The 23,529-nt window shown below is 47.7% G+C and overlaps 8 protein-coding genes across 8 annotated transcripts; 3 read left to right on the top strand and 5 right to left on the bottom strand.

Annotated features, from left to right (window-relative positions):
- Nucleotides 1–1,397: 1,397 nt before the first annotated feature.
- On the top strand, nucleotides 1,398–2,444 carry J7337_012442 (uncharacterized protein; the record flags this gene model as incomplete). The annotated part of the gene is made up of 3 exons (XM_044829963.1): nucleotides 1,398–1,916; nucleotides 1,998–2,223; nucleotides 2,275–2,444. 3 exons carry the CDS (start codon nucleotides 1,398–1,400, stop codon nucleotides 2,442–2,444), a joined length of 915 nt encoding a protein of 304 aa, XP_044674879.1.
- A 24-nt stretch (nucleotides 2,445–2,468) lies between these two features.
- On the bottom strand, nucleotides 2,469–3,593 carry J7337_012443 (uncharacterized protein; the record flags this gene model as incomplete). The annotated part of the gene is made up of 1 exon (XM_044829964.1): nucleotides 2,469–3,593. One exon carries the CDS (start codon nucleotides 3,591–3,593, stop codon nucleotides 2,469–2,471), a length of 1,125 nt encoding a protein of 374 aa, XP_044674880.1.
- An 888-nt stretch (nucleotides 3,594–4,481) lies between these two features.
- J7337_012444 (uncharacterized protein) lies at nucleotides 4,482–5,075 on the top strand (the record flags this gene model as incomplete). Its single annotated transcript, XM_044829965.1, has 1 exon — nucleotides 4,482–5,075. The coding sequence occupies one exon, from the start codon at nucleotides 4,482–4,484 to the stop codon at nucleotides 5,073–5,075; it is 594 nt and encodes a 197-aa protein (XP_044674881.1).
- A 2,084-nt stretch (nucleotides 5,076–7,159) lies between these two features.
- Nucleotides 7,160–7,804, bottom strand: J7337_012445 (uncharacterized protein; the record flags this gene model as incomplete). Its single annotated transcript, XM_044829966.1, has 1 exon — nucleotides 7,160–7,804. The coding sequence occupies one exon, from the start codon at nucleotides 7,802–7,804 to the stop codon at nucleotides 7,160–7,162; it is 645 nt and encodes a 214-aa protein (XP_044674882.1).
- Nucleotides 7,805–9,527: 1,723 nt separating this feature from the next.
- On the bottom strand, nucleotides 9,528–9,869 carry J7337_012446 (uncharacterized protein; the record flags this gene model as incomplete). Its single annotated transcript, XM_044829967.1, has 2 exons — nucleotides 9,528–9,704; nucleotides 9,759–9,869. The coding sequence occupies 2 exons, from the start codon at nucleotides 9,867–9,869 to the stop codon at nucleotides 9,528–9,530; spliced, it is 288 nt and encodes a 95-aa protein (XP_044674883.1).
- Nucleotides 9,870–11,659: 1,790 nt separating this feature from the next.
- J7337_012447 (uncharacterized protein) lies at nucleotides 11,660–11,998 on the bottom strand (the record flags this gene model as incomplete). Its single annotated transcript, XM_044829968.1, has 2 exons — nucleotides 11,660–11,825; nucleotides 11,901–11,998. The coding sequence occupies 2 exons, from the start codon at nucleotides 11,996–11,998 to the stop codon at nucleotides 11,660–11,662; spliced, it is 264 nt and encodes an 87-aa protein (XP_044674884.1).
- Nucleotides 11,999–12,804: 806 nt separating this feature from the next.
- On the bottom strand, nucleotides 12,805–14,462 carry J7337_012448 (uncharacterized protein; the record flags this gene model as incomplete). The annotated part of the gene is made up of 2 exons (XM_044829969.1): nucleotides 12,805–14,184; nucleotides 14,238–14,462. 2 exons carry the CDS (start codon nucleotides 14,460–14,462, stop codon nucleotides 12,805–12,807), a joined length of 1,605 nt encoding a protein of 534 aa, XP_044674885.1.
- A 3,691-nt stretch (nucleotides 14,463–18,153) lies between these two features.
- On the top strand, nucleotides 18,154–22,210 carry J7337_012449 (uncharacterized protein; the record flags this gene model as incomplete). Its single annotated transcript, XM_044829970.1, has 3 exons — nucleotides 18,154–20,250; nucleotides 20,773–21,462; nucleotides 21,515–22,210. The coding sequence occupies 3 exons, from the start codon at nucleotides 18,154–18,156 to the stop codon at nucleotides 22,208–22,210; spliced, it is 3,483 nt and encodes a 1,160-aa protein (XP_044674886.1).
- Nucleotides 22,211–23,529: the final 1,319 nt, after the last annotated feature.

The raw sequence follows: 23,529 nt of genomic DNA on the forward strand, positions 1-23,529 counted from the left end.
CCCATTTCGAGCTTGGCCCTCTCAAGGGGCGCTTTCCCCATCCCACTTTCTCGGCCTGGAATTGCTCCAGGACGTATAAATGCTTAAGCATCTCGGGGTCGTTTGCTGACCCAACTGGATCTGGCTTGGCCGCTTCTCGCTCTTGTAGCTTCATCATTAGTTGGGTTACTACGTCAAGTGTTGTTCGTACTGCTTGTGGTGTTTCAAGACTGACAGTTTTAGAGACATTCTTGAGCAAGTCTAGTTCGGCGTTGATGTCTGATTGCAATCCATCCGTGTTCCCAGTGAGAGCATGGCAGTTGAGAAATATCCGACATTACTCCGCAACTCTGGTAGTCGCTTTGCCGTATGACGACAGACGAAGCTCGAAACAAGGGGCGGATCGAATAGTGCTTGCATCCTGGGATGTCAGCACCAAGCAAGGCGCGATCGACCCTTGTGCATATTGCCCGGTGCAGTACAAATCCCAAACGGGCTGCCGAAGAATCATTAGGTGGCGTGGCATAGTCCAACCGAAGTACTTTAACCAAAAACTGATCATACTCGATATCAGTACGGTAAGGCTTGAAATAGAGTCGATAAATGTAATTGAGCACGGCGATGTGGATTAGGGGCGCTAAGGTTCTGTTGCTGAAGCTGAGTCTATCCGCCAACAAATAGATAGGAAAGGCCTTGTTGCAGCAGCTCAAAACAAACGTCCTTTGATGTTGCCTACATCCCGTGTAGTATGCAATCCGTTAAACTGAGTATACCAGATCCGATGAATGTATTTAGCTTCAAGGCAGCCGCGGATATAACGAAGAATCTCGTGTCGCTGTAGTTCGACATCACCCCGGAAGACAGCACCGACTCCGTAACGGGCTTCGTAGGGCGTGAGAGTACTCTTGTCATCCTTTAGCATAGGAAATTCCGCTGAAGGCTCATCATGTGTAAGAAATCCCAAGTCTTCCCTGCCTTCCTTAGAGTATTGATGAGTGCTGTAGAGAGTGACAGTATAAGGTATCAAGAGGAAACTGGATAACGAGAGTGATTTTGTATTGAAGGATTGCTGGACATGTCATTAATTGGGCTCTTCAAAGCTTTTACCTATTTGCGCCGACAGACTACGACTCATAAACTCTAATATTGCCTATCGTACCTTGGTGGCGCCAGAAGGCGTTTCTCGGTCTGCGGTCAAATGTGGCTCTCCATCGTCAGATCCACAACAGGCCGCTCTCTGTAACGGACTTCCGCAATCATGATCCAGAATAGTCCGCAAATGTCATGCAAGAATTCCCGCCTAGTACAGTGCCTGCAAATGAACAGTCAATTATAAAATGGACGTCGCTCGGTCTCAGATCTGTTAAGCTCACATATCTCCTCGCCTGCTGCAAACATCCCCAAAAGCTTCATCCATCATGTCAAACAACGCGGAAACCCCGGCTTTCGTATACACGCCCGCGCCACTGACGAATAAAGTACATTCAGCCGTGTACGATGCTATAGATCCTTCACAGCCTTCGCTTTCTCAGGCTGGGAGGACAGTTCTCATCACCGGCGGATCTGCTGGTATCGGCTATGCCATTGCCGAGAACTTTGCTTTGGCCGGTGCGGATAAGGTCATCATCACTGGTAGAGCTCGCCCAAAGCTTGACGAGGCAATAGCAAGACTGGCTCATGATCACGTCGATTGCAATACCAAATTTGAGGGGGTAGTCTGTCAGCTGTCTGATTCCAGCAGCATCGATCAGATGTTTGACTCTTTCGGCCCAAATAGTGTTCATGTGGATGTATTGGTCCTCAACGCTGCTCTCATTGTTGATGGGGCATTGTGGGATCAAGGTTGGGAAAAGACGTGGGAGCAGTTCGTGGTCAACACTCGTGCGCTACATCAACTATACGATCGCCTACATAAGCAAGAACAGGGGAAAGGAAAGGTATGAAGCCAGCTCTTCCCTCTCACTCCATTCCTCACCTCCTCTCCTTGCTTGACAAATCACTGACAGCCCGGATCATAGTACTATATACTCAACGTCTCATCGGGTGCCATTCATGATTTCCGAGGCCCTACAACCTTGGCTTCTTATTCCCTGACCAAGGCATCGGGGACCTTGCTGATGCAGAAACTGGCAGATGAGAAGGATCCCTCTCAAACTCAGATCATCAACTTCCATCCAGGCGCCCTTCTGACAGACCAAGTTCGCGAGAAAGGGATGGCAGAATCGATAACGAATTGGGACGATGGTAAGTTTTTTGATGTGTCTTTGTAATACAAGCATTCCTAACGGTTTGTAGTGAGTCTTCCAGGCGCGTTTGCCGTCTGGTGCGCGTCGGATGAAGCGGCCTTTTTGCATGGTCGATTTGTGTGGTCGGCTTGGGATGTCGAGGAGTTGAAGAGTGGACCGATCAGGGATAGGCTTGACAAAGACGGTCAATTCCTTCGCATTGGCGTTCATGGTTTGTAGCAATAGATCACCCTAGAGTGAAACTTATACGTAGTGCTCTGATACACCCACTTGGCCCCATCGCTGCAAGGCTTCTTTATCGTGACGAAGCCAGGTATTCATGTCCTTAAGCCCTTCGCCCACAGCGCGCAGCAAGACCCCTAAATCATCCAAGTCACCAGGCATTGCGTCTCGAATGTCTTTATGTAAGCGATTCATGTTGCATGGCATCGAGGGATGCGCGAAATCGTCGCAGACCAAACGCCACTCCGCAGCTGACTTGGCTTCCCAAAAAGCCTTCTGTGCATTAAATCTTAGGTCGTGATTGCACCGTACCCCAACGGGCCAGTTCCCTCGAAGGTAAGTGTAGGTGCCTTGTGCAAGCTCTACACATATGAGCGTGCGACGGATGGCTTCCTGCTCGACCCAAAGCTCCCAGCTCACTTCCATGAGGTCATCACCACGTTCCAATGATAACTGCAATCGCGAGACCCAGATTTGAAGAACAAAGTTGTCGCGTTCAGCCTGTGTTTGTTGGCTGATACTGCCTGGTGAGAAGAGTCGCATACATTGGTAGACAAGAAGTGCTTGCACGGAGGGAAGCATTTGCAAGTCGAAGGTATCGTCGCTTATTGACGCTGCAAGTAAGACGGCGACAATGTTAGAGGCGCGCCTTGCAATCTCAGAGTCGACGAAGCGCGCATTAGAAGGGTTTCGCATAACGTGCAGGGCACTGCCAGCCAACGCGTCGCGTAAGGCATCTGACGCCAGAGTCTGTGACGAATGGATGAAGACATTGAATCCCTTGTCGGCCAATGCCGTGGACTGCAGCGACATCATATGAGCCAGGAATTCTGCGCGCGCCGTATAATCGTTTGCCGTGTGGGCATGGGCATGGGCATGGGCATGATGATCTACAGAGTCGAGCTCCATGCCATACGCTTCAGTTGTGGAGGACGTGAAAGAGGGCATCTGAAGAGAAAGCAAAGCATCGTCAATGGAATCACTGGGCAGCGCATTTGGGAGCGGAGGTGGCACAGGCGTGACGGTGGGATATGAGCATTCGATGCCTTTGGCTGTGCAGCGCCTGCAGCTGGGAGCACTGAGGCTGCAGCGACGCTTGGACCGTGCGCATGCACTGCACGACTTTCGTCGTAGAGATTGTCGCATTGCGACGATTGATGAAGGAGAGTGGATGCGAGCAATTCACTCAAATCTGGGTTTGCTCAAGGTTATGTATGGGTTGGGGGCCAATGACGCTTATAGTGAGCCACCCACTGGAAAGCGCTACAAAGACAATCCCGCTATGGGATCCACTTTTGACCGCCTAAGTTACCTGTAGCCTAGAGGCATTCTCATAAAGCACAGCCTTTCGCCTTATCATCACCAGCATTGTCACAATGCGCCCCGTAGCACTTTGGGACTTGAGACCCCGATTTCACTTTTCTCCTTCGTCCCTACGACATCATTTGACTTTTCCGTCAGGCACAAACAGGTACTCAACGCTCGAACAACGGCAACTTCACCATCCTCTGCAATTTTGTACCTCCCAGTAGAGGACGCTGAAAGCGCGTAGGGCTATAGCCCAGGTAACTATCATCCGACTGATATCGCTGACCACCTTGCTGACCGCTATCACGTTGTTCACAAGCTCGAATACGGCGGCTTCTCAACCGTCTGACTCGCCCGCGACGAAATCGCACCCAAGTATGTCGCTGTCAAAGTCGGCATAGCGAATTCAGATCACCGGGAAGTGGACATCATAAAGCATCTTTCCTATTCGCCTCATAAATCAGAACCCGATGAGAAAGGATGCATCCTTCCGATCCTTGACCATTTCTGCGTCACGGGGCCGAACGGAACTCACCCATGCTTCGTCACAGCGCTTGCCCGATACAGTCTTCGGGACGCACAAGACTCTGCTCATCCATACATGTTTCAGCTTCTAGTTGCGATATATATTGCTGCTCAGATGGTCAATGCCGTTAAATACATCCACACCCGAGGCTTGGTCCATGGTGGTGAGCATTAGAATTTTCTCAATGGGACATTTGCGAGATGCTGGCTTCGCCATCAGACCTTCACCTGGGGAACTTTCTTCTCCGCTTGCCATCCACTGTCGACACTCTTTCAGATCAGCAGATATACGAGAAATTTGGTCCACCAAGACCTGAGCCTGTCGTCCGAGAAGACGGGCAACTTCTTTCACCAGGTGTCCCTGGCAACGTCTACTGGCCGATTTGGATGGCCAAGCCAAGCGACGAGCTTAGGCTCTCTAAGTCAAAGATCCTCCTCGCCGACTTCGGTACAGCATTCTATCCCGACCTAAAATTGAGATTCGGGTCTTGTACGCCTCTTGGAAAATACCCGCCAGAGGCACGGTTCGAGCCAACGACGCCGCTGTCCTTCTCCGCTGACATTTGGACTCTGGCTCATGCCATCTGGGCAGTGATGGGACTGAGGACCATATTCGGTAGCTTCTTGATTAGTGAGGATGATGTTACTCAAGAACAGGTTGATACCCTCGGACGCTTGCCTGATGAATGGTGGAGCAAATGGAATGCGAGATCTCGGTGGTTCATGGAAGATGGATGCCACAAGAACGATGGATGCCCAGAGAAGTTGGAGGGGCGTTTCAAGTCAAGTATTTAGGACCCAAGACGCAAGTATGGCATGGATATTCCGGGTGAGAAGGAAAGTTACGCCTTTAAAGAAATGATACAGTGGATGCTATCTTACCGCCCTGTCGATCGACCAACCGCAGAGCAGCTTTTATGGGTGAAATGCTGGGCGATACCCGAATTTGAAAACATTCACAAATAAACTAAACAGTCTGAACACATTGAGAACCACAAAATCTCATAACTGCTTTTGGATCAGTCTGTATATATGTTACTAATGTATAATTCGACTAATACGGCAATGAAACACTACGCCTGCATCAAATTCGTCTGCAGTGAGTTGCCAAGCCTGCCTTGTCCTCCTCGATCATCCTCTTCACCTCACACTGAGGACATTCCGATGCTGGCAAATAACCATCCAGGTCCCGAATCTCAAGCTGGCAATCCTTCGACTTATCAATACGCTCGTAGAGGACTCCTTGGCATGACAAAAGTTCATCGCATGACAGAAGATCCTTGCATGCAGTGCAGTAGTACTTTGTGAAAGTGACTCGACACATTTTGATGTATGAAAAAGGATAGGTTGAGAGTGCGGGTGAGGATGGAGATGAAGATGAAGATATGGATACTTGGAGACGACAGAGGAGGGGATTATATACTTTTCCTAATTTTGTCATATCGCGGGTTACTGCCGTGTTCAGCGATCAAGTCAGCTTAAACATGCTCTGTTCAGCGGACAGCAACCACGAGTGTGTTGCAGTTATGCTATGTTCCCCTTTCTGTTTACTTTTCCTCTTTTCTTTTCAGAAACCGTTTAGCTGACCACGTAACTTCCTGTGTTCGGACAAAGTTCTGACCCGACTTTCTCTGGCTGGTCTGAATAGGCAGAACACTCTCTTTTCTTTGTATAGTAAAGAACTTCGGGAAACTCAGTACAAAAGGAATTAATCGTCACTTTATACACATTGTTCTGAGGCCAATGGTTTTGGTTTTGACAAGACTGAATAATGGGAGGATATACAAGGTACAAGGCCTCTTTCATAGATGTTTGAGCAGTAGGGGAATCTCTCAGTAATCAACCATGTACTCTTATTTGATTCTGAAGCATAGATCTCCAGTACATAACCAATCCACCGCATGCTCATGTATTCAATTTGAGTTGATAGACCTGACAGTTTATGCTCACATCACGCGCCTCATACGCTCATGTATTCGTGGCACCTTCTTACTGCCTCTTTCTTCTTGTTCTCCCTACACTTTCGACATTTTTTATTCGACCGAGGTCTATCGGTCCTCTCGATGCTTATCCTGCAACCTCTTCCTGGCTCCCCTGGATGCTCATAGAATTCATGGTCTGTTCTCCAGCTGAGAAGATGGTCGCATTTCGCGCATCGGAAGTTGGTATACTTTGTAAAACACATTTTTTAACAAATATTCGAGCGGTTTAAGTATTCTCTAGTATGCGTTTGAATTTGATCTGAATTTGGAAGGGGTAGAAATATAGGATGAAAGCGCCGCTCTATATAATTTTGTATTTATGATCCGTCAATCACGTATCCATCCGATTCTCTTCTTCACTCATGCGCTGCTCTTCTGTATACAAGATTGTGACTCAGTTTTCTCAAGTCTTGTTCTTCTACTTGCTCCTTTCCTTCCTCAAGCACCTGTTACAATGCCAATGACCTACATCTCTATTCACTGTGTCGCTTGTGGTTATACAGCCTCCACTTCCTTTTCGCTTGCCAGAAGGCTGTCGCACTGTTGCTCAGAAAGAAAGTGTCTGCATCTCTCGCAGTGGTACCTATATCTGACATTACTGCACATTTTGGCCCTGACGATGAGTTTTTTCAAACTTTGTTGATTCTTGTTAGGCTTTGGAAATTTGGTGGATTTACTATAAACTTTAGGTGGGATCTCCCAGGTTATATACAAATATCCTGTCTTCAGTCACTGCACACATGACTTCTTCTATGGCTGATATATGGTAGAATTATTACGGTAGCATCTCGTGTTCCATGTCACAACTGGCCAACTGATACAAGAGTACAGGCTCATGAGAAAATTGATTCAATGCCATCAAGGGTAGCTTTGGTCATTCGCTCTGAATCAGTCCTTCTACTCATCTTGAATCTCCCCCTCCTTCACAGCACTGTGCCCAAACTTTGCCAGCAGATCCTCCAGCGAGGATTCAGAAGAACCCTTAACAAGTGCCAAGATTTCTTTTGTTTCCTCATCATTTAACGCGGCCTTCCCATACTTCTTCGCCAAATCAGTGTCGTAGACAAAGAATTCGTATCCATAAGCTCCGACAACGTCAGGCTTGTGTGAAGAGGTACACTTGATGTCAGGCAATTTCGTATCGCGATCAGGCATATCTTCACTATGTTCAAGACCACGGTCAGAGAGGCACATCTGCTCACGAATGTAGTTGCAGTCAAAGAAGATAGATCCGCCTGACCAAGCGTATCCGTTACCGGTAAGACAGGTCGTGCTTTTGAATGTGAGGATTGCCTTCTGCGACACTCCGCAGTAGTCGTGAGGGTCTTGGTCGTTTGTTACACAAGTCTTGGGGCCTTTAGGAAGGCCGCCAAACTTAGCGGAACGAAAGGTCTCGTTGTCTTCACAACACTGCCCTGCTCGGCGGTTGTAGCAACGGTGGTAAGAGCCTTGACAGTTGTGTGAACCCCAGTAGTTGGAGATTGTTGATGTGTTGCAAAGAACGATAGCGAAAGCGATGATGAGTAGAAGGTATCGAGACATGTTGGAAGATCTGTGAAGAAGTTGATTTGGATATGGAATCACCAGCATATTTATATTTGTCCTTCACATCTAGGCACAGCACAGTATCGGACATTTTGAGTGTCTTGCCGACTATCCGTGTTTATCATTGCCTCTTCTTGAAAACATGCATGAATGATGTGATCTGCTAAAAGAATATTGCCGTTCTATCCGATTATCTTGTTGGCTGATCTCCTACTCAAACTAGAAGTCCGCAGAGAGCATCTCCGGCTACACCATGCCTCGTATTTGACCGGAAGCTCTGGGTGAAGGAATTCTGATTTCGAGTCGTCTAATATGTTGATGCGTTCTCAAGCTTTCGACAGCAAAGTATCTATAATAAACCTTCGGTTCAACTGAATATTGTAATAGTTTTCTTCAGACTACTATTTTTTTGTAGAGTTGATGTTCAATGATATATTTAACAAATCGAATTAAGAACTTTCGGCTCTTTGGCTTCTTACGAATTATCTCATAGCCCATCCGATTCGGTTACTGCGGAACTCGGTAGCCCCCGACACCAACTTCTTTCAGCTTCAATATACTACCATTTCGGGGTATCTGGAGACAATTATAAACGGTTTGAACATAAACTAGCAGCTTGACAAGGCGATCTCGTATATTTGGCCTTGATAGTATATGTTGGGCTCCTCAAACCTTATTACACTGGGGCATCCACCTTTGCGGCTACATGCCACCCTCCATATTCGGATCTGTCGGTCCTGTCGAGTCATCCACGTGCTGATCGACATCCTTTGATTACATGCCAGACTATTTGAGTCCACTTTGTTGAAGTTTCTCTTGGTCTCATGACAGATATTGTCCCTAGCATCCAGATGAGGGTGGTTGACTTAGTTTTAAGTTACAAGGACCACATGTAACCCAATTTTGGTATCATTAGTTCCCATAATATTCGAACTTCCAGCGTCTTTCTATATTGTAGATAAATCCAGCATTTCTGGAACTACTCAATACAGGCCTGATCCCATATAATCAGCTGCAGAAGAATTAATAACGTAGCAAGAGGTAAATCCTGATTTCGAAGCTTGATTATTAAGTGTTAAGGAAATGTATTTCGGAACCGTTGCAGAGGCCTAACTATGATGATACTGAGATATAAGCCCTTACCAGTCGTGTTTAAATGTGCGCAATGCATTGTGTGTTGCTGACTTGGATCGCCGTGGCGAATGCATTAGAGCTTTTTAAATCCAGGAAGGAGGCCGATTGAGTTATCCTCTAGGAACTTTATGCTATATATTTTTATGTTTGAATAGTAACTCAGAGAAAGTTATATGATTTCTTGGATATAAGCTAACTGCGTTATTTATAGTTAACTTATGGCTAAGAACTTGGATTAGCATAGGCCACTTAGTGCCCGAGGCATTTACCATATTCTACAAGGATCTGCTAATTTGAAGTCTGTACTGATGAGTAACCAGTATCAAACTGTAGCCCTCCCCCTTCATGGCAGTAACCGCTTATCACTAAGGTTACTAAGACTTGTTACGGGTTCCGCTTTAGAAGATCACATCCATGGTTGATAAGCTGGGGGTATCCTTTTCAAATATAGCGTGAATCAGGGCTCATATATATCAATTGTTTTCTTTGTTACTTCCAACTCATTGGATACTATATACTTGGAGAGAGGCTAGTCCCGCAGCGAGTTGGCAAGGCAATTTGACAAAGACCATCCTCGCGACTGTATTTAAGCACAAGCAGTGCAGACAGCGGCGGCAGAAGCCTGAACCTGCAGAGCCTCAAGGAAACCGCAGTTGTCAAGGACACAGTTGATGGCCGAAGCCTGGATGGCGCTGGAGCTGGCGCACTGGCAAGCAATGTTGCTGCAGCCAACGGCGGAGGCGGCGGAGGTGATACAGGGAGCCTTTTAAAACATTGTTAGCACTTGAAAGACCGCGGCTTTTCAGAGTTAGCTTACACCGCAGGTAGGGATAGCGGAGGTCGCCGGGCAATCGGTAGGGTTGGCCTGGGGCATGGCAAAGGCAGTGCCGAAAAGAGCAGCGACGAGGAAAGAGCTGGAGAACTGCATGATGAAGAATGGTTTCTGATTGAAAGCTGGAGACTGAGTTGTAGAGTGTTTGTGGTGAGATGGTTGGTTATCTGTTGTGAGGACAAAGGCTCAGTATTTATAGATGAATTCTTCTATAGTGAATCACATATAAATATGGCCTTCCTGTATCAATCACGCATGCTCTCCTGAGCTCGGCATTCCCAGTTTCCTTCACTGAATTAGAAGCCATGTGAGCCCTACTCCCTGTCCAAGAGATCCCTGATAAACTGCACTTCCCCACGATTTCGCATGCCGTTGTAACCTCAGGGCCAGGATTCCCCTCGTTTCTCGGCCAGTCGAGAACGGCACAGCTTTCCCCATGGGGCGCTATGACCTCTGTAGATCTTTAAAAGATCGCAGTTAAGGCCCAAAGCGGGCGATCGGCCGATACACGGATTTCGCACGCCGAGGAATGCAACTCTGAATGCTCCTCGTCGGTCCTACATGTGAAGTATGCTGCTTTTATGTAAAAAGAAGTTCGTGGAATGTTGACGTTGTTTGGTGCGTTTGTATTTGCTGTGTAAATCCTGCTTCGGGGATTGTCACATGCTGAAACAGAACGACGGGGGGGAATATGCCGCTGCCTGGAAACGCTGGGGACTAGTACAATCTGAGTTCCCTGTCAATATTACCTTCTTATTCCGGTTCCTGGAGCATATTGAAATTAACAGACGTCGACCACACAAGCTCCGTTCGTGCGAATATGAGCCCAGTTCATGAGAGCATAAACAAAAGTGCCAATCGAGTCATCACAAAGTGTCAGAAGCATAGAGCTGTGAAGATATATTGGACTTTTGAAAGCGCAAATTAGCACGACGAATAACTAAACTTTTCTAACCATTGAGCAACCAGCCTTTGATTCGATGGAGCAAAGCTCGGAATCCTTTTTTATCATTATAATTCTTCAGATCACTGATCTGAGACAGTTCCCAAGCCAATGTATGGAGCTTTTCGCTGTGTTTAAAACACACGTCCCACCCCATCGTTGGGGCTTCCGCCCAATCAATGAATACATGTATCTTTGGCATCTGACATAAAACGCCCGCCAATAATAACCAACTTTCCAGATCGGTAAACAAGACATCGTGGAAAGCCACACGCTCCAGGGTCTCTTCGTGGCGCTTCATAACCTCCATTAGTTCGCTTGGATGGCAATGTCTGCAAGAGAGGGTGAGCTCTCTCAGCCCTGGTATTTTGAAACTCGAGAAGTAGAGGCTATTTTCAGACCTCTCATCAAAGTCCAGTGTTAAGCTTGATAGCTGGGGGAAGCACGAAAGCAATTGGGGAAAGGCGCCTTTTGGCCAAGCCCGAGGCCGTGCGTGTACAGTCATTTTCAGGGACTTTAGGTTGGAGATGGCACCAGGCTGTGCCATGCAAACATCGTATATCCCAATGGAGGGGCAACCCTGGCAACGAAGCCCGTACAAGGGTTTGTGGCAGATTTTGTCGGCAAAAATCTCCACATTGTTAATGCCAAATTTGGTGCTTAAGGTAAATATGTAACCAATCAAATATCGGATATACCAACTACCTTTGGCCGATCCGAACTGATCATAGTTCTGGACTCTCAAAGGCTCGTGTATTGCAAGTTTACTTAAGCCCCAAGGTCGCTGAGCATTGGTGAGCGAGATTGTGTTACATTTTGGGAGCCTCTCAAAGGCTTGGTCTATGGTAGATATGAAGGATAATGACGGCAAACGCTGGGGTATGTCCTTTATGTTCTCAAATTTTATCACCTCTACTGGTGTTATGTTAGCACTTCTTCGTTCTTATTCCTGGAGTTCAATGTCGTGCTTACCACCATAGTTCAGACGGGCTTCGCATTCTTGCTCAAACCCGAGCCAGTTACTTCTCAAGAAACTGGGTGCAAAGCCAACCTTTCGGACACAGGAAGCGAAGACAGGGTGTTTCGCGATCGAAACGAGACTCTGGACACTTTTCTCATGGAGCATGATATTGCGTACATGAAAGAATCTCCTCCCAAATGTCACAATCGTGACGTCGTTGAACCGTCTGCATGTCAGTCGTAAAGCAGTGAGGGTGGAGAACGGTGCTTCAGCTGCCATCATTAGGACGAGCTCATTAGGAATGTCCTGTAGGGAAGCCATAGTGGCATATCAAAGAGTGAAGGAATAAATGGAATTAGTTGTTGATCATGGTATGAGCGTGGTGATAAAAGACAGTGAGCATGGCAGACTGAGGGAATGGTCGCTCTTATACTGTGCTTCGAGTCTAAATTCTGTTGTCGAAAACCCTCACATGCAAAAAGGTATACAAAATCATGATTCAGGCGTCTCTTCAGGGGCGTTATCCACGTCCACCAAGGGAGACAGTAGCTCCTGTGGCCGTGGTGCTTCGAAAACTTAAAATTCGGCATTTAGGTGATCTTTTCTCGCCTCAAACATTTGAGTATAATGTCCAAATCATGAATCAGATGTGTAATCTATAGTTGAGACTTGTAGCTTACCGCAGACAGCGGGGTAATGTCTCGAATGAACGGGTCATCTGCTCTCGCGCCTGTCGAAAGATCGAGGAAGGCTTTTACAATTGAGCCATCTTCAGGGCTTTTACGACATCAACTTATGATGCACTGATCGGTGGAACACTATGGCATCGTGTCTAGGTCGAGAGCCACATATGTTGTCTGTAGTTGAGACCCGAAGTGGAAAGCTTATCAAGTCGATATTACGAATAGCAAGTACCGCATATTTTCATGAAATTCGATAGTACCTGTGAGTACCTAATTGGTTACCTAGTCTGTAACTAAAGATCTGACATCTTATCAGATAGCCTTATTGGCCAAATGAGCGAAATGGCTGTAACTAGCGTGTACCCACAGGTGCTACCGAATTTCATGAAGATGTGCGGTATCGTGTTCGCAGATACACAGCTGCGCCTTGTAACCCTATTCTATTTACTGCCGAATACTTGGTCCGATATCAGCCCAGAAATCGCACTTCTTTTGTAGGTCTTTGCTTGGCTTCTCCATCTTGGTTTTACCCCCAGTCTCAAACTTCAGCCGCCTCCGGCCTTTTTCAGTCCATGGCTCCCACTTGACAGCGCTCTTATCACGATGCGTGTTCGGATCCAAGGTACGAATGAAGCTTGTCCAATATGCTTGGATCACGGGGACCACGGGGACGTTCTTCCCGCCATTGAGATAGCTGGCTGGCGAGCCTGGTCCCGGACCAAATACAGCTTGGTTTTCCACGACATGAGGAACACCGTAGCCCGCGGCCATCTGAGCGGGGTCCTCGACGTCATACCAATAGTTCCAAGAGTTGGGGACGCCGTGTAGTGTGAGCGCATTAGAGATATACATTGACGAGCACATGTATCTCATATCTCCGTAGACGTCACTGACTTGACGCCACCAGCAGCCAGGATTAGGGCATGACTCATTCTTATTGGGATAGAGCTCGTTGATTTGCCCTAGCTGGCTTAGGGTTATGAAAGGAAAGTTCGCTTTAATAAACTCGTTGCTCTCCATCACAGAAGAAGTATTCACCGGTGTGAAAACAGTACCTCCATTTGTGTCATCACCGGTCATAAGAGGTACCTTAACAAATTTCCCCTCCTCAAAAACCTGGTAAGTCACATCAGGTACGAGCTTGCCATCGATGCTCGGAGTCCACATGAATTGGGGCGGAATGGTACTGCCGAGGTTCGGGAGGTTCTTGTTGACCTTCTGAATTTCCTGGGGCGACTTCGAACGAATGCAGGGAAGGATGTCCTTTTTCGCACCGACGCAGCCAAGGCGCACCGCCAGAGTGTTGAACTGATACACAGATTCCTTCTCTGTGAGAAGAGACCCGAACGAGATGGATTGGGCAATAGCTCCATGGAAGAGACCTTCATCTTTGCCTCCATAGGCGCTGAGATGCAGACTGACACTCGCAGCACCAGCAGACTCGCCGCCGATGACAACATGGCCAGGGTTACCACCGAACTTGGAGATGTGCTTCTGGACCCATTGGAACGCCTTCCGCTGATCGTGGAGACCGACGTTTGGTGTAATCTGATCAGCATCGTTGAGAAACCCGTATACGCCGACGCGATAGTTGATAGAAACGACGATCATATCCAGGTCACCTGCAACGACCAGAGCAGTGCCGTTTGCGTTGGCATTTGAGTTGCCATTGAAGCCGCCACCTTGGATATAAATATATACTGGAAGCTTGTCCTTGGCTGAGGCTTTTGTCGGTGCCCAAATGTTGAGGAAGAGACAGTCTTCGGATTGAGTATCGCCAATGATCTTGGGATCAGAATCTGTTCCGATGCATACTGGTCCCCGCTGCAGGGTGTTAGCAGGGGCCCTTGAGCCGACGGAGAAGTGGCGTGACCTACCTTGGTGGCATCCTGGACGGCTCTCATGCGGACAGGATCTTCAGGAAGCTTGAACCTCAAGTCCTTGACTGGTGCGGCAGCATATCGAACTCCAAGCCATTCCGAGACACCGTTGTTAAGGACGTTGCCTTTGTATTTGCTATATCCGAGATCAACCGTGGGACTGACTGCAGCAGAGAGAGGCAGCAGTGCTGCCAACAGGATCATACGATACAGCGATGCCATCGTGAATACCTATCGGATCATCGACCTATCATTCAAACTTCATCGCAAACTACATCACTCCATATACTATCGTCGGCAACCAGAAGTTGACCCCGGTCGGCGTATCACCGGCCCTTTTACATCTGCCATGCTTGAAGCCGTTAAAAATTAGCAGGCTAAACCTCACGAGCTTTCAACGACCAACGTCGAGGTTACTGTATTTGGTCAAGCTTCTAAAATCTGGGGAAGCGGTGATGAAAGATGCGGGGAAAATGTAACGCAAGATCTTGAAATGGTATGGCGCCGGCACGGAATAACCGGAAATACATGCACCGAAAGTACATGATGTCGGGAGAAGTTCTGGTCCGTTCACCGATGACCGTGTCTGCCGAGGTGCTTGGATGTAGGACGGGGATAATGATGGAAATGTCTCAATTTTGAGTGAGACAGTTGACATCACATTCCTCCTGGGAGACGTACAGCCCTTTGTCAATTGGTAGGAATTGTTTCTGTTTTTGAGTCGCGTATTCATTCCATGACTGTTCCAAGCGACTCAGAAAGTCCATCTTGGCTAGGATTGCACGTCATGTTTGTGCGTCCCCCGATTTCAGGAAACAGAGCTCAAACCGCCATGTTTAGGGTAGGATAAGATTTCCAGCATCTTAAGAGGAGGATGGGAGCTGCTGTTTATGAAAGGGCAATACAGCTGAGTTTACTTTTGGCTAAGATTCAATCGAAAGGAACTGCAGTATCAATTAGCGTGATGACCTCTCCGGGTTGTCATGTTGTTGTCGTCAATGAAGACTTACGACAGTCAACATCTAAGTTAGAGCCTCGCGTCACTTGTGAAACTTCCTGCACGGAGGTAATCAAGCGGCTCAACAGAGGTAAGTGATCCATTAATTCGACAGTTTCCAGGTCCCGGATGCAGGAGAAATAGAACACGATGCGACCAACAGCTGATGACCGGGCCGAGATGTTCCTTAGAGTGTATATCAGGCTTATTGGATGATCTGGGAAATCATCACATGTTTTAAAATCAGCCATATGACTTGGGATTTCTTGTTGGCTTGCTTCTAGTTGGAGTTAGTGCGTTGCCATGCAAGCCGAGCTTTTGCAGCAGCGAGATTCATTCCTCGGTTATCACTGAGATAGGCAGTGCAATAATTCTTGTCACTGTCAGTAATGAACGACTTCAGTGACGAAGATACTCGCGATTGATACCACCATCGCATAAGTTACTGAGATAACCACTGAATCATTCGAGGCTGCGATCGATAACACCGACAATAGCGTTCAGGACTACTGGAGCAGACGCCAGCCCCGCCAATGGCATCACTGTAGATTTGTTAGCACGCCCTTCCAATAATCAAACCCCAAACAAGTGCAAATTCCATCAACTCCAGCAGCCTCCGGAACTAATCCACAGATGCTACCATTGATTTCGCCGCTGAGATTGGTGGCGGACTTATCTAGCAGCGATTCCTCAACTTCAACTTCTCCAGCACTTATCAATTTGGCTCATTTTCTCGGGGGAATTCTTTTGACGGCACTGGTTACCATGGAAGTGGGTTTGCTACGGCCGAGATTTGTCGAGTGTTTCTCGACTGGATTGGCGTCCATGCCGCGTATCCTGAATCATGTTAGACCTCACGTACGTAAATATACATCTAGCCACTCCAAGGGGGAAAATAAAACACAAGACTGGATTTAGTGGTAGATCGGTGGATTTTAGTATAAGCTAGTCTTATATATTTCCCCCCCGAGGCCACTGAAGTTTAATTTTTGTGTTGAATATGGGCTTCGGGAGAGACATGTGACGAATAACATGTCTTGACGCCATTTACTTCTGAGACATCTCAACCTTAATCACGAGCAAGATGGCTGATACGCGCTCTCTTCAAGACCATCTTGCTCCGCCAAGCCTTTTGACTTTGCTGAGGATATTTGAATGGCTTATTGAACTGATAAATAGTGGAAAAGGGCTTACGTGTCGCGGGTTGTTGATGTCTCAAATGCCCTTCTTCCCTGGTGATTCAAAATAAGCTCATACCGCTATTAGACGCCTCCCTTCTCTGGCCATACTGTTTTTTCTCTAGCCCGTAGAATTAAGCTATAAAGTTTGTATGAGGCTTTTTTTTATTCTCCGAGTTTCTGAACACTAACATTGAATTCCCCTCAACTGATCTCCCTGTGTTGACGCGACGGCTTATTATTTACGTCGACATGTCTTGTACATTGTCACAGGATGGTTTCAATGTCTCACTTGTGCGCCATTTAGCTGAAGTTCAGCGACTTGGAGAACCAGAGTGTCTGTCACTGAAGGGTTGAACTTTCGGCGAAGAATTGAAGATCATAGCACTGACCTTGATAGAGATTCAAACCCCACGTAGGCATTCCCCCTTGACAACAGTAAACATCTCTCTGGACGCGCTTTTACAGGCTGTACAGGGCCTGGCACGTAATAACACCGGCATGCCCTACTATGCAAATCAGGCCATGCCTGATACTCTAAATTTACGACGGTCGCAGGTCGTACCCGCATTTTAAGTCAGAGAACGAGAGTCGGGATTGTCTCTCAAGCCAGGCAAATATCACCTTCAAACGCCAAGAAAGGTTGTAATGCTGTTCCGTCTGACCTCTAGACTAGTGAGTGATCATTTGCTGGGCCTTCAGCACGGCGATCAACTGGTTGGAAGCAGGGAGTTTAGGAGATTCACTGCCAAGTAGTAGTTCCACCTAGCTTGAGCTTTATCACATACCAGCCAGATTATACCTAAAGATTAGACTTTTAGAGTTTACCAGCGAGAGAAACAGTGACATTCAAGACATCGAGATGCTGTTTTCTAGCCTGAAGCCTCCCGTTGCGCCAAGACAGGGATGACCTCCTTTCACTGTAAGCGACTTTTCAGCTAGTGCTAAGCTAGCACTACTGTATTACCGCTAGCTTCAGGGGAGAAGCTCCGACGTTGACCATTAAACACTCTGTATCTTCAGTATTTGGGCACCTGTCACCAAATATCTTGGAGAAATGAAGGGCTAATTTGATGAGCGATTATCTCCGATCTGCGCACGAGGCCACAATGAGGTTAGAGCACGAAGTGCTTTTGCAGGAATTCACTTGAATCCCCTTTTCACTTGGCGCAACGCGACCCTCTTCGATCAAGTTCTCTCGGCTGGTTCGAGGGCCCAGCCACAAGTCTCACCTTAAATCCTTAAAACCTGGTTGATGGCTCGACTCATGAGCAACCAACAAAGACATTTTGTTGCAAGCCGTACGACGAGATGAATAAATCATGGAGCAGATTGATAACCGTCGTTTTTGCAAGCCTTTTCTTAGCCTTGGTGGCGTTCAAATCTCTTTTCCCCGGAGATGATCCTTACCGCTGTCGCGCGGTGCAGAAAACAGGTCGATGGATTGACCCCATTCGCGATGAGCAGGGGAACCGGGATCCATTCAAGCAATGGCAACCTGATGGCTGTATCCTCAACCACTATGACTCGCAAGATATTCGCAGATGTACTGAAGGTCGTCCAATTGTGATCGTTGGCGACTCTACGTCTAAGAACCTCGGTCTTGCCATGGCTAGTCTAGTAAGCCATCGCAAGAGACATTAAAAAGTGATTTGAGCTGACAAGATGATAGCTTGATAATATGCAGTACAAAAAAGATGAAGCAGCCCAGTTGTTCAGCAAGACAACATCCTTCAACATGACATATCACGGCCAGAGGATAGAACGTGTTGCAAACGTCTATATCTCATCGCATGGTGTTCCAGGTCGCGAGCAGTTCGTCAGCCATCTGGAAACTTATGCAGAAGAAAAGACAAAGATTCCAGCAATTGAAGACCAAAAAGGCCCAGCCTTGATCTACATATCTGCTGGCGCATGGTATACCCATCCCCACTATAGAGGTATCGGGTCTACTGCCCTTGATCCCTGGGACGATCGTTTCTCGGCATATCAGGATCATCTATCAAAAGTCGACAAATTCATTGGTGACAATACACCACATGAAGATTGGTTCAGCGTACCAATGGATCCACGAGATGGTATTGGAAACCAGATCTTCTACGCACCGCCCGCTGGGCCGCGATATCTGGGTAATGATACAAAAATGGTTATTGACAGAGGTCGCCGAGCAGAAGAAGTCATCGAGATGCAGGACTGGCTTCTGGAAAAGGAGGATGACTTCAACATCCCGTTCGTTTGGTCTATCGCCAACGTTGTCGAGGGTCAAGACAAGGTCTGGCGCGATCCCCTCCGCACCGGCTTTCACGTCAAGTTTCACGTCGCAGAGCTTCGAGCCAACATTCTTCTGAACATGCGATGCAATGCGAAGCTGGACCGCATGAAGCCATATCCCTATTCACGGACATGCTGCACCGATTATGGCGTCAAGCCAATGGTGCAGCTTTCCGTGGTAGCATTTGGTATCGTGTACCTGGCTGCTTGCATCATTTGCGAGATCTTGGATATGTGTGCCGATCGAAGTCCCGACCAGCCTCGCTTTAAGCTACTCAACATGCAAGCCGGATGTCTCGTATTAGCACTTCTGATGTGCTACTACGCTGACCGCACACAGATGATGGCAAAGGGAAGCAAGCTTTGGCAACTCAAAGACTTTGTCGCGCTTTGCATTGCCTACATTGCAATCATGTTGGCCACTATTCGACGTATCAAATCGCCTGTCCCGGAGGATCTGTCAGTGGATATAAAAGATGCAGACCAACCATTCCTCTCACGAGATCAGACCGATGAGTGGAAAGGATGGATACAGGTCTTCATTCTTATCTATCACTGGACTGGTGCTCAGGGTGGCTCAACCTACGTTCTCATCCGAGTATGCGTTGCGGCATATCTTTTCCAAACGGGCTACGGACATACGCTTTACTTCCTGAACAAGAACGACTTCTCATTCAACCGTGTCGCGGCCATGTTACTTCGCCTCAACATACTGAGCTGCTGTCTCGCGTACTTCATGGATACAGACTACGTGTTCTACTACTTCCCATCTCTCTTGTCGTTCTGGTTCCTCGTCGTTTACGCGACAGTGGCGACTAGACCAAGATACAACGGCGATTTGCAGGTTATGCTGGCCAAGATATGCATGTCTTGTCTCTTTGTATCGATGATATTCATGGGTACGCCTCTTACGCGTTGGGCCTTTGAGATTCTCAACACTGTTTTCAAGGTCCAGTGGAATTATAAGGAATGGCATCGCCGCGTCACACTCGACATGCTCATCGTCTACGTTGGTATGCTGACAGCCGTTGTCAACCGGCACTTGAAGAAGCCTGTTCACCTAGGACTTCGTGTAGCACTTGCTCTGGCTGGCTTCTTCGCCACGACACATTATTTCTTCGCGACCTCAGGTCTTCGCATGGCTGCGTACTCGACATGGCATCCGTACGTATCACTTGTGCCAATCCTGGGTTTCATTGCCATGCGAAACGTCTCGGGTCCTGTTCGAAATTATCACTCCAAAGCTATGGCTTGGCTAGGCCGTTGCTCGTTGGAAACCTACATCCTCCAGTTTCACATCCTCCTCGCGGCCGATACCGAGGGTGTTCTCATTGTCGATGGTCTGGTTGGCGATGGATCACTCATGAGAGATCGATGGAGGACTCTGGTGATCATTCTGCCAATTTTCCTATGGATCAGTCACGCGGTCGCTGGTTCTACAGCATACATCGTCAAGATGATCATGCATCAAGGCACAGAAGATGAGAAGTTCAGCGGATCTTCTTTTTGGGTTTGGTTGGAGAAGATTCCGGGTTTCTCCGGCCTCTCAGCACCCAAAATCAGGGTTATTTGCATTTTATTAGTTATGTGGTTGCTCAATCTGATGAGCCCAGGGCATGGAATCCCTTCAGTGTTTGACGGTGGACATTCGGTGGTTGTGGCACCAAAGTTTCCAAAGGAATTTCCTTATTCAGTAGCGAATAGAACTGTATGACCAAGGCTGTACTTATGGCTTGGGGTATCAATGGAGTTACTACGGAGTGTATAGATCCATAGAATGCTGTCCTGTCGCGCGACATTGCCAATTTAGTAGAACACCTTTTTGTTACCTTCAGAAGCCCCTCGGTGCTGTGAATCCCGAGTTCGCCACATCTTGGCCGCGATAAACATCCCCACCGAGTTAGCGTACTGTGGTCCCCCGCCATTTCTCGCCGATGAGTCAAGAAGATTTTTTTATGCGCCCTACGAGCAAATTCTCGGCTCATCAATTGATCCTTTCGATTGTCAACCTCAAAAGCCTGAGGTGTCAATCCAATTCGACTCAGTTCAATTCACGATGGCGACATCAAGATCTTATCCAACCCAGGCTCTTGAGCTCGAGACTCTCAGCCTCACTCACGAGGCCGGTGCAACGCCGAAGCAGCCAAACCCGGTTCTATCAACAACGGGGCGTCGGCTTGGGTCGCGCAATGACCAGGAGGACGAGCACGACAATTTCACTGGCTCAGGCGATGAGGCCGCACCCCCAAGGGCCACTCTTGTTGTCGAGAAGTGGAATGAACCCATTGGCAATGCCTTTCGAGTCGGCGCTGTCTATTGGAGTCTTTTCGTCTCAGGCGCCAACGACGCAGCATACGGAGCTTTGATCCCTTATCTGGAGACCTACTACGAGCTCTCTTACCTCGTTGTCTCGCTCATCTTTCTCTCACCGTTCGTCGGCTTCATCGTCTCGGCTGCCGTCAACAACTATCTTCACATGAACATCGGTCAGCGATGGATCGCTTTCATGTGCGGAGGCTGCCACGCCTTGACATATCTTATCTTATCGCAGCATCCGCCTTATCCTGTCCTCGTCCTGGCCTATGTCCTTGCTGGTCTGGGTAATGGAATTGGACTTGCTGCTTGGAACTCGTACATTGGCAATTTGGCGAGGTCTAATGAGTTACTGGGTTTTATGCATGCCAGCTATGGGCTTGGAGGAACTGTTAGCCCTCTTATTGCGACTAGCATGATCACCCAGGCCAACCTTGGCTGGTATGACTTTTACTATGTGCTTGTAAGTTCTCAACATCAATCTTCTTATACAAGGTGACTGATTATTGTTTTAGCTGGGTATGGCTGTTCTTGAGACCGCAACTCTCACCTACTCCTTCTGGCCCAAGACAGCTCAGAAGTATCGTGAGGCTGTTCATACTGAGGGCACTCGCAACGAAGGCACGCGAGCCGCCCTCTTCGTCAAGCCTCATGCTCGCGTTGTTTGGCTTTGTGCCTTCTTCCTACTCGGCTATGTTGGTACCGAAGTCGCTCTCGGCGGCTGGGTCGTGCAATTCATGTTGCGCGTTCGTAACGCTGACCCTTTCGATGCTGGAATGACCGCCGTCGGCTTTTGGCTGGGCATCACTGTCGGTCGCCTAGTTTTGGGCATGGTAATTCCCAAGATCGGTGTCAAGCTGTCTCTCATGATCTTCATTCCTATCACCATGGGCCTGCAGCTCATCTTCTGGCTCGTCCCGCAATTCCACGTCTCAGCCGTGGCAGTTTCCTTGCAGGGCTTCTTCCTGGGACCCATGTTTCCTTGTGTTATTGTTGCACTTACAATGCTTCTTCCGCGACATCTCCACGTCAGCGCAATTGGCTTCGCAGCTGCGTTTGGCGGAAGTGGTGCGGCTGTGCTGCCCTTTGCAGTTGGCGCGATTGCGCAAGCCAAGGGAGTGCAGGTTCTTCAGCCAATTATTCTCGCCATTCTGGCTGTTCTGTTCGTAATCTGGCTTGGCCTACCTAAGATCGAGAAGAGAAAGGATTAACATGGTCAGTGTTGCTGAGAGATATCGCGTTCGCGGGACGTTCAAGGTCAGAAATCGGTGTCGATTTCATATACATAGGCTTAAAGGCTGAGGAATGTTCCTATAGACAATAAGATAGGTAATCATATCAAGTTCCGACGCTCATCAAATTTACGTGCCTGCTTTTCTTACTCAAATGAGTCACCATAGCAAAGATCTGTCCTAAAAATTTGGATATTGGGGAGTCCATGAGGCTATTGAGGCTCATGATGATTATCAAGAAGTTTCAGAGGATGAGCCAAACGTAGGACAAATACCAATTATTACGCTCAATATAACCCCGGTCAACAAAGTAACACTAGAAACACTTCTTCTAGGAGTTGGAGAAAGTGGCTGGCGTAGGTTTAGGGTTTTAAAACAGGCTTCAGCCCCCATCGCACAAAGGTAAAGGATACCAATAAGCACATACGGGCAAAATACTCGTCGCCCTCACTATGAGGAGAAAGTGGCGAACCCTCTCAGCGTCGCAGGCATAGTCCATCACTGGATGCCAAGGACGAAAACCTCAGATGGAACATCCCAAGGACCGTATGGACTCCCCACGCATTGCAACCGTCGGTAAGAAAGACGGAAGAAAGAGCTCTTCATCACATACTCGTGCCGACACGGGTCTTTTCAGGTGGTCAGAAGACTATCAGAAGCTTTCTCCACGTGTCGCCTATTCTTTATGATCTTGAGATCTAAGCCATGGTGAACAGTTACAGGTGGAACCTGGTAGATTCAGCTCCGCAGGGGCCCACATTGACTTCGACGAACTTGTCAAATCCTAGCAAAATCGATCTCATGGTCATCAAGAACAAGGGGCTGTCGTTAAGAAACTTGGAGGCAATGTGAAATATCCTTACATTATGCAATTAGTCGAGATTTACATCGGAGCCTTGGTTGCCCACATAACTCGCATATACTTGGTCCTCATTCCGATAGGGTTTTATGAACAAATCCTACGTCGTGAGTCCCACGCCAGGTGGGACTCTTGTCACCGACTACATAGCTAGTGTCTCAGACCTTGCTGCTGTTTCCATTCGTGGAAAGTCAGCAAGGAAATCCAATTTGACTACAAAGGCTAATGCTGATTATACCTGGAGTTTACTCGCACGAAACTCAACCCATTATTGGGGCGCAAAACATTAAGGTTCCGTGGTCAAATTAAGATTCGCAGAGGAACATGAAGTCCAACCCTACGAAGTATAATTCCAAGCTCTATAAACAAGACCTCTGATTCCCTCTTGTCACAATTTCTTACCAGAAGGATCGTCCGTGCTGCCCATAAACACTACCGA

This window comes from Fusarium musae, chromosome 10 (assembly GCF_019915245.1).
Source record: "Fusarium musae strain F31 chromosome 10, whole genome shotgun sequence".
NCBI lineage: Eukaryota > Fungi > Ascomycota > Sordariomycetes > Hypocreales > Nectriaceae > Fusarium > Fusarium musae.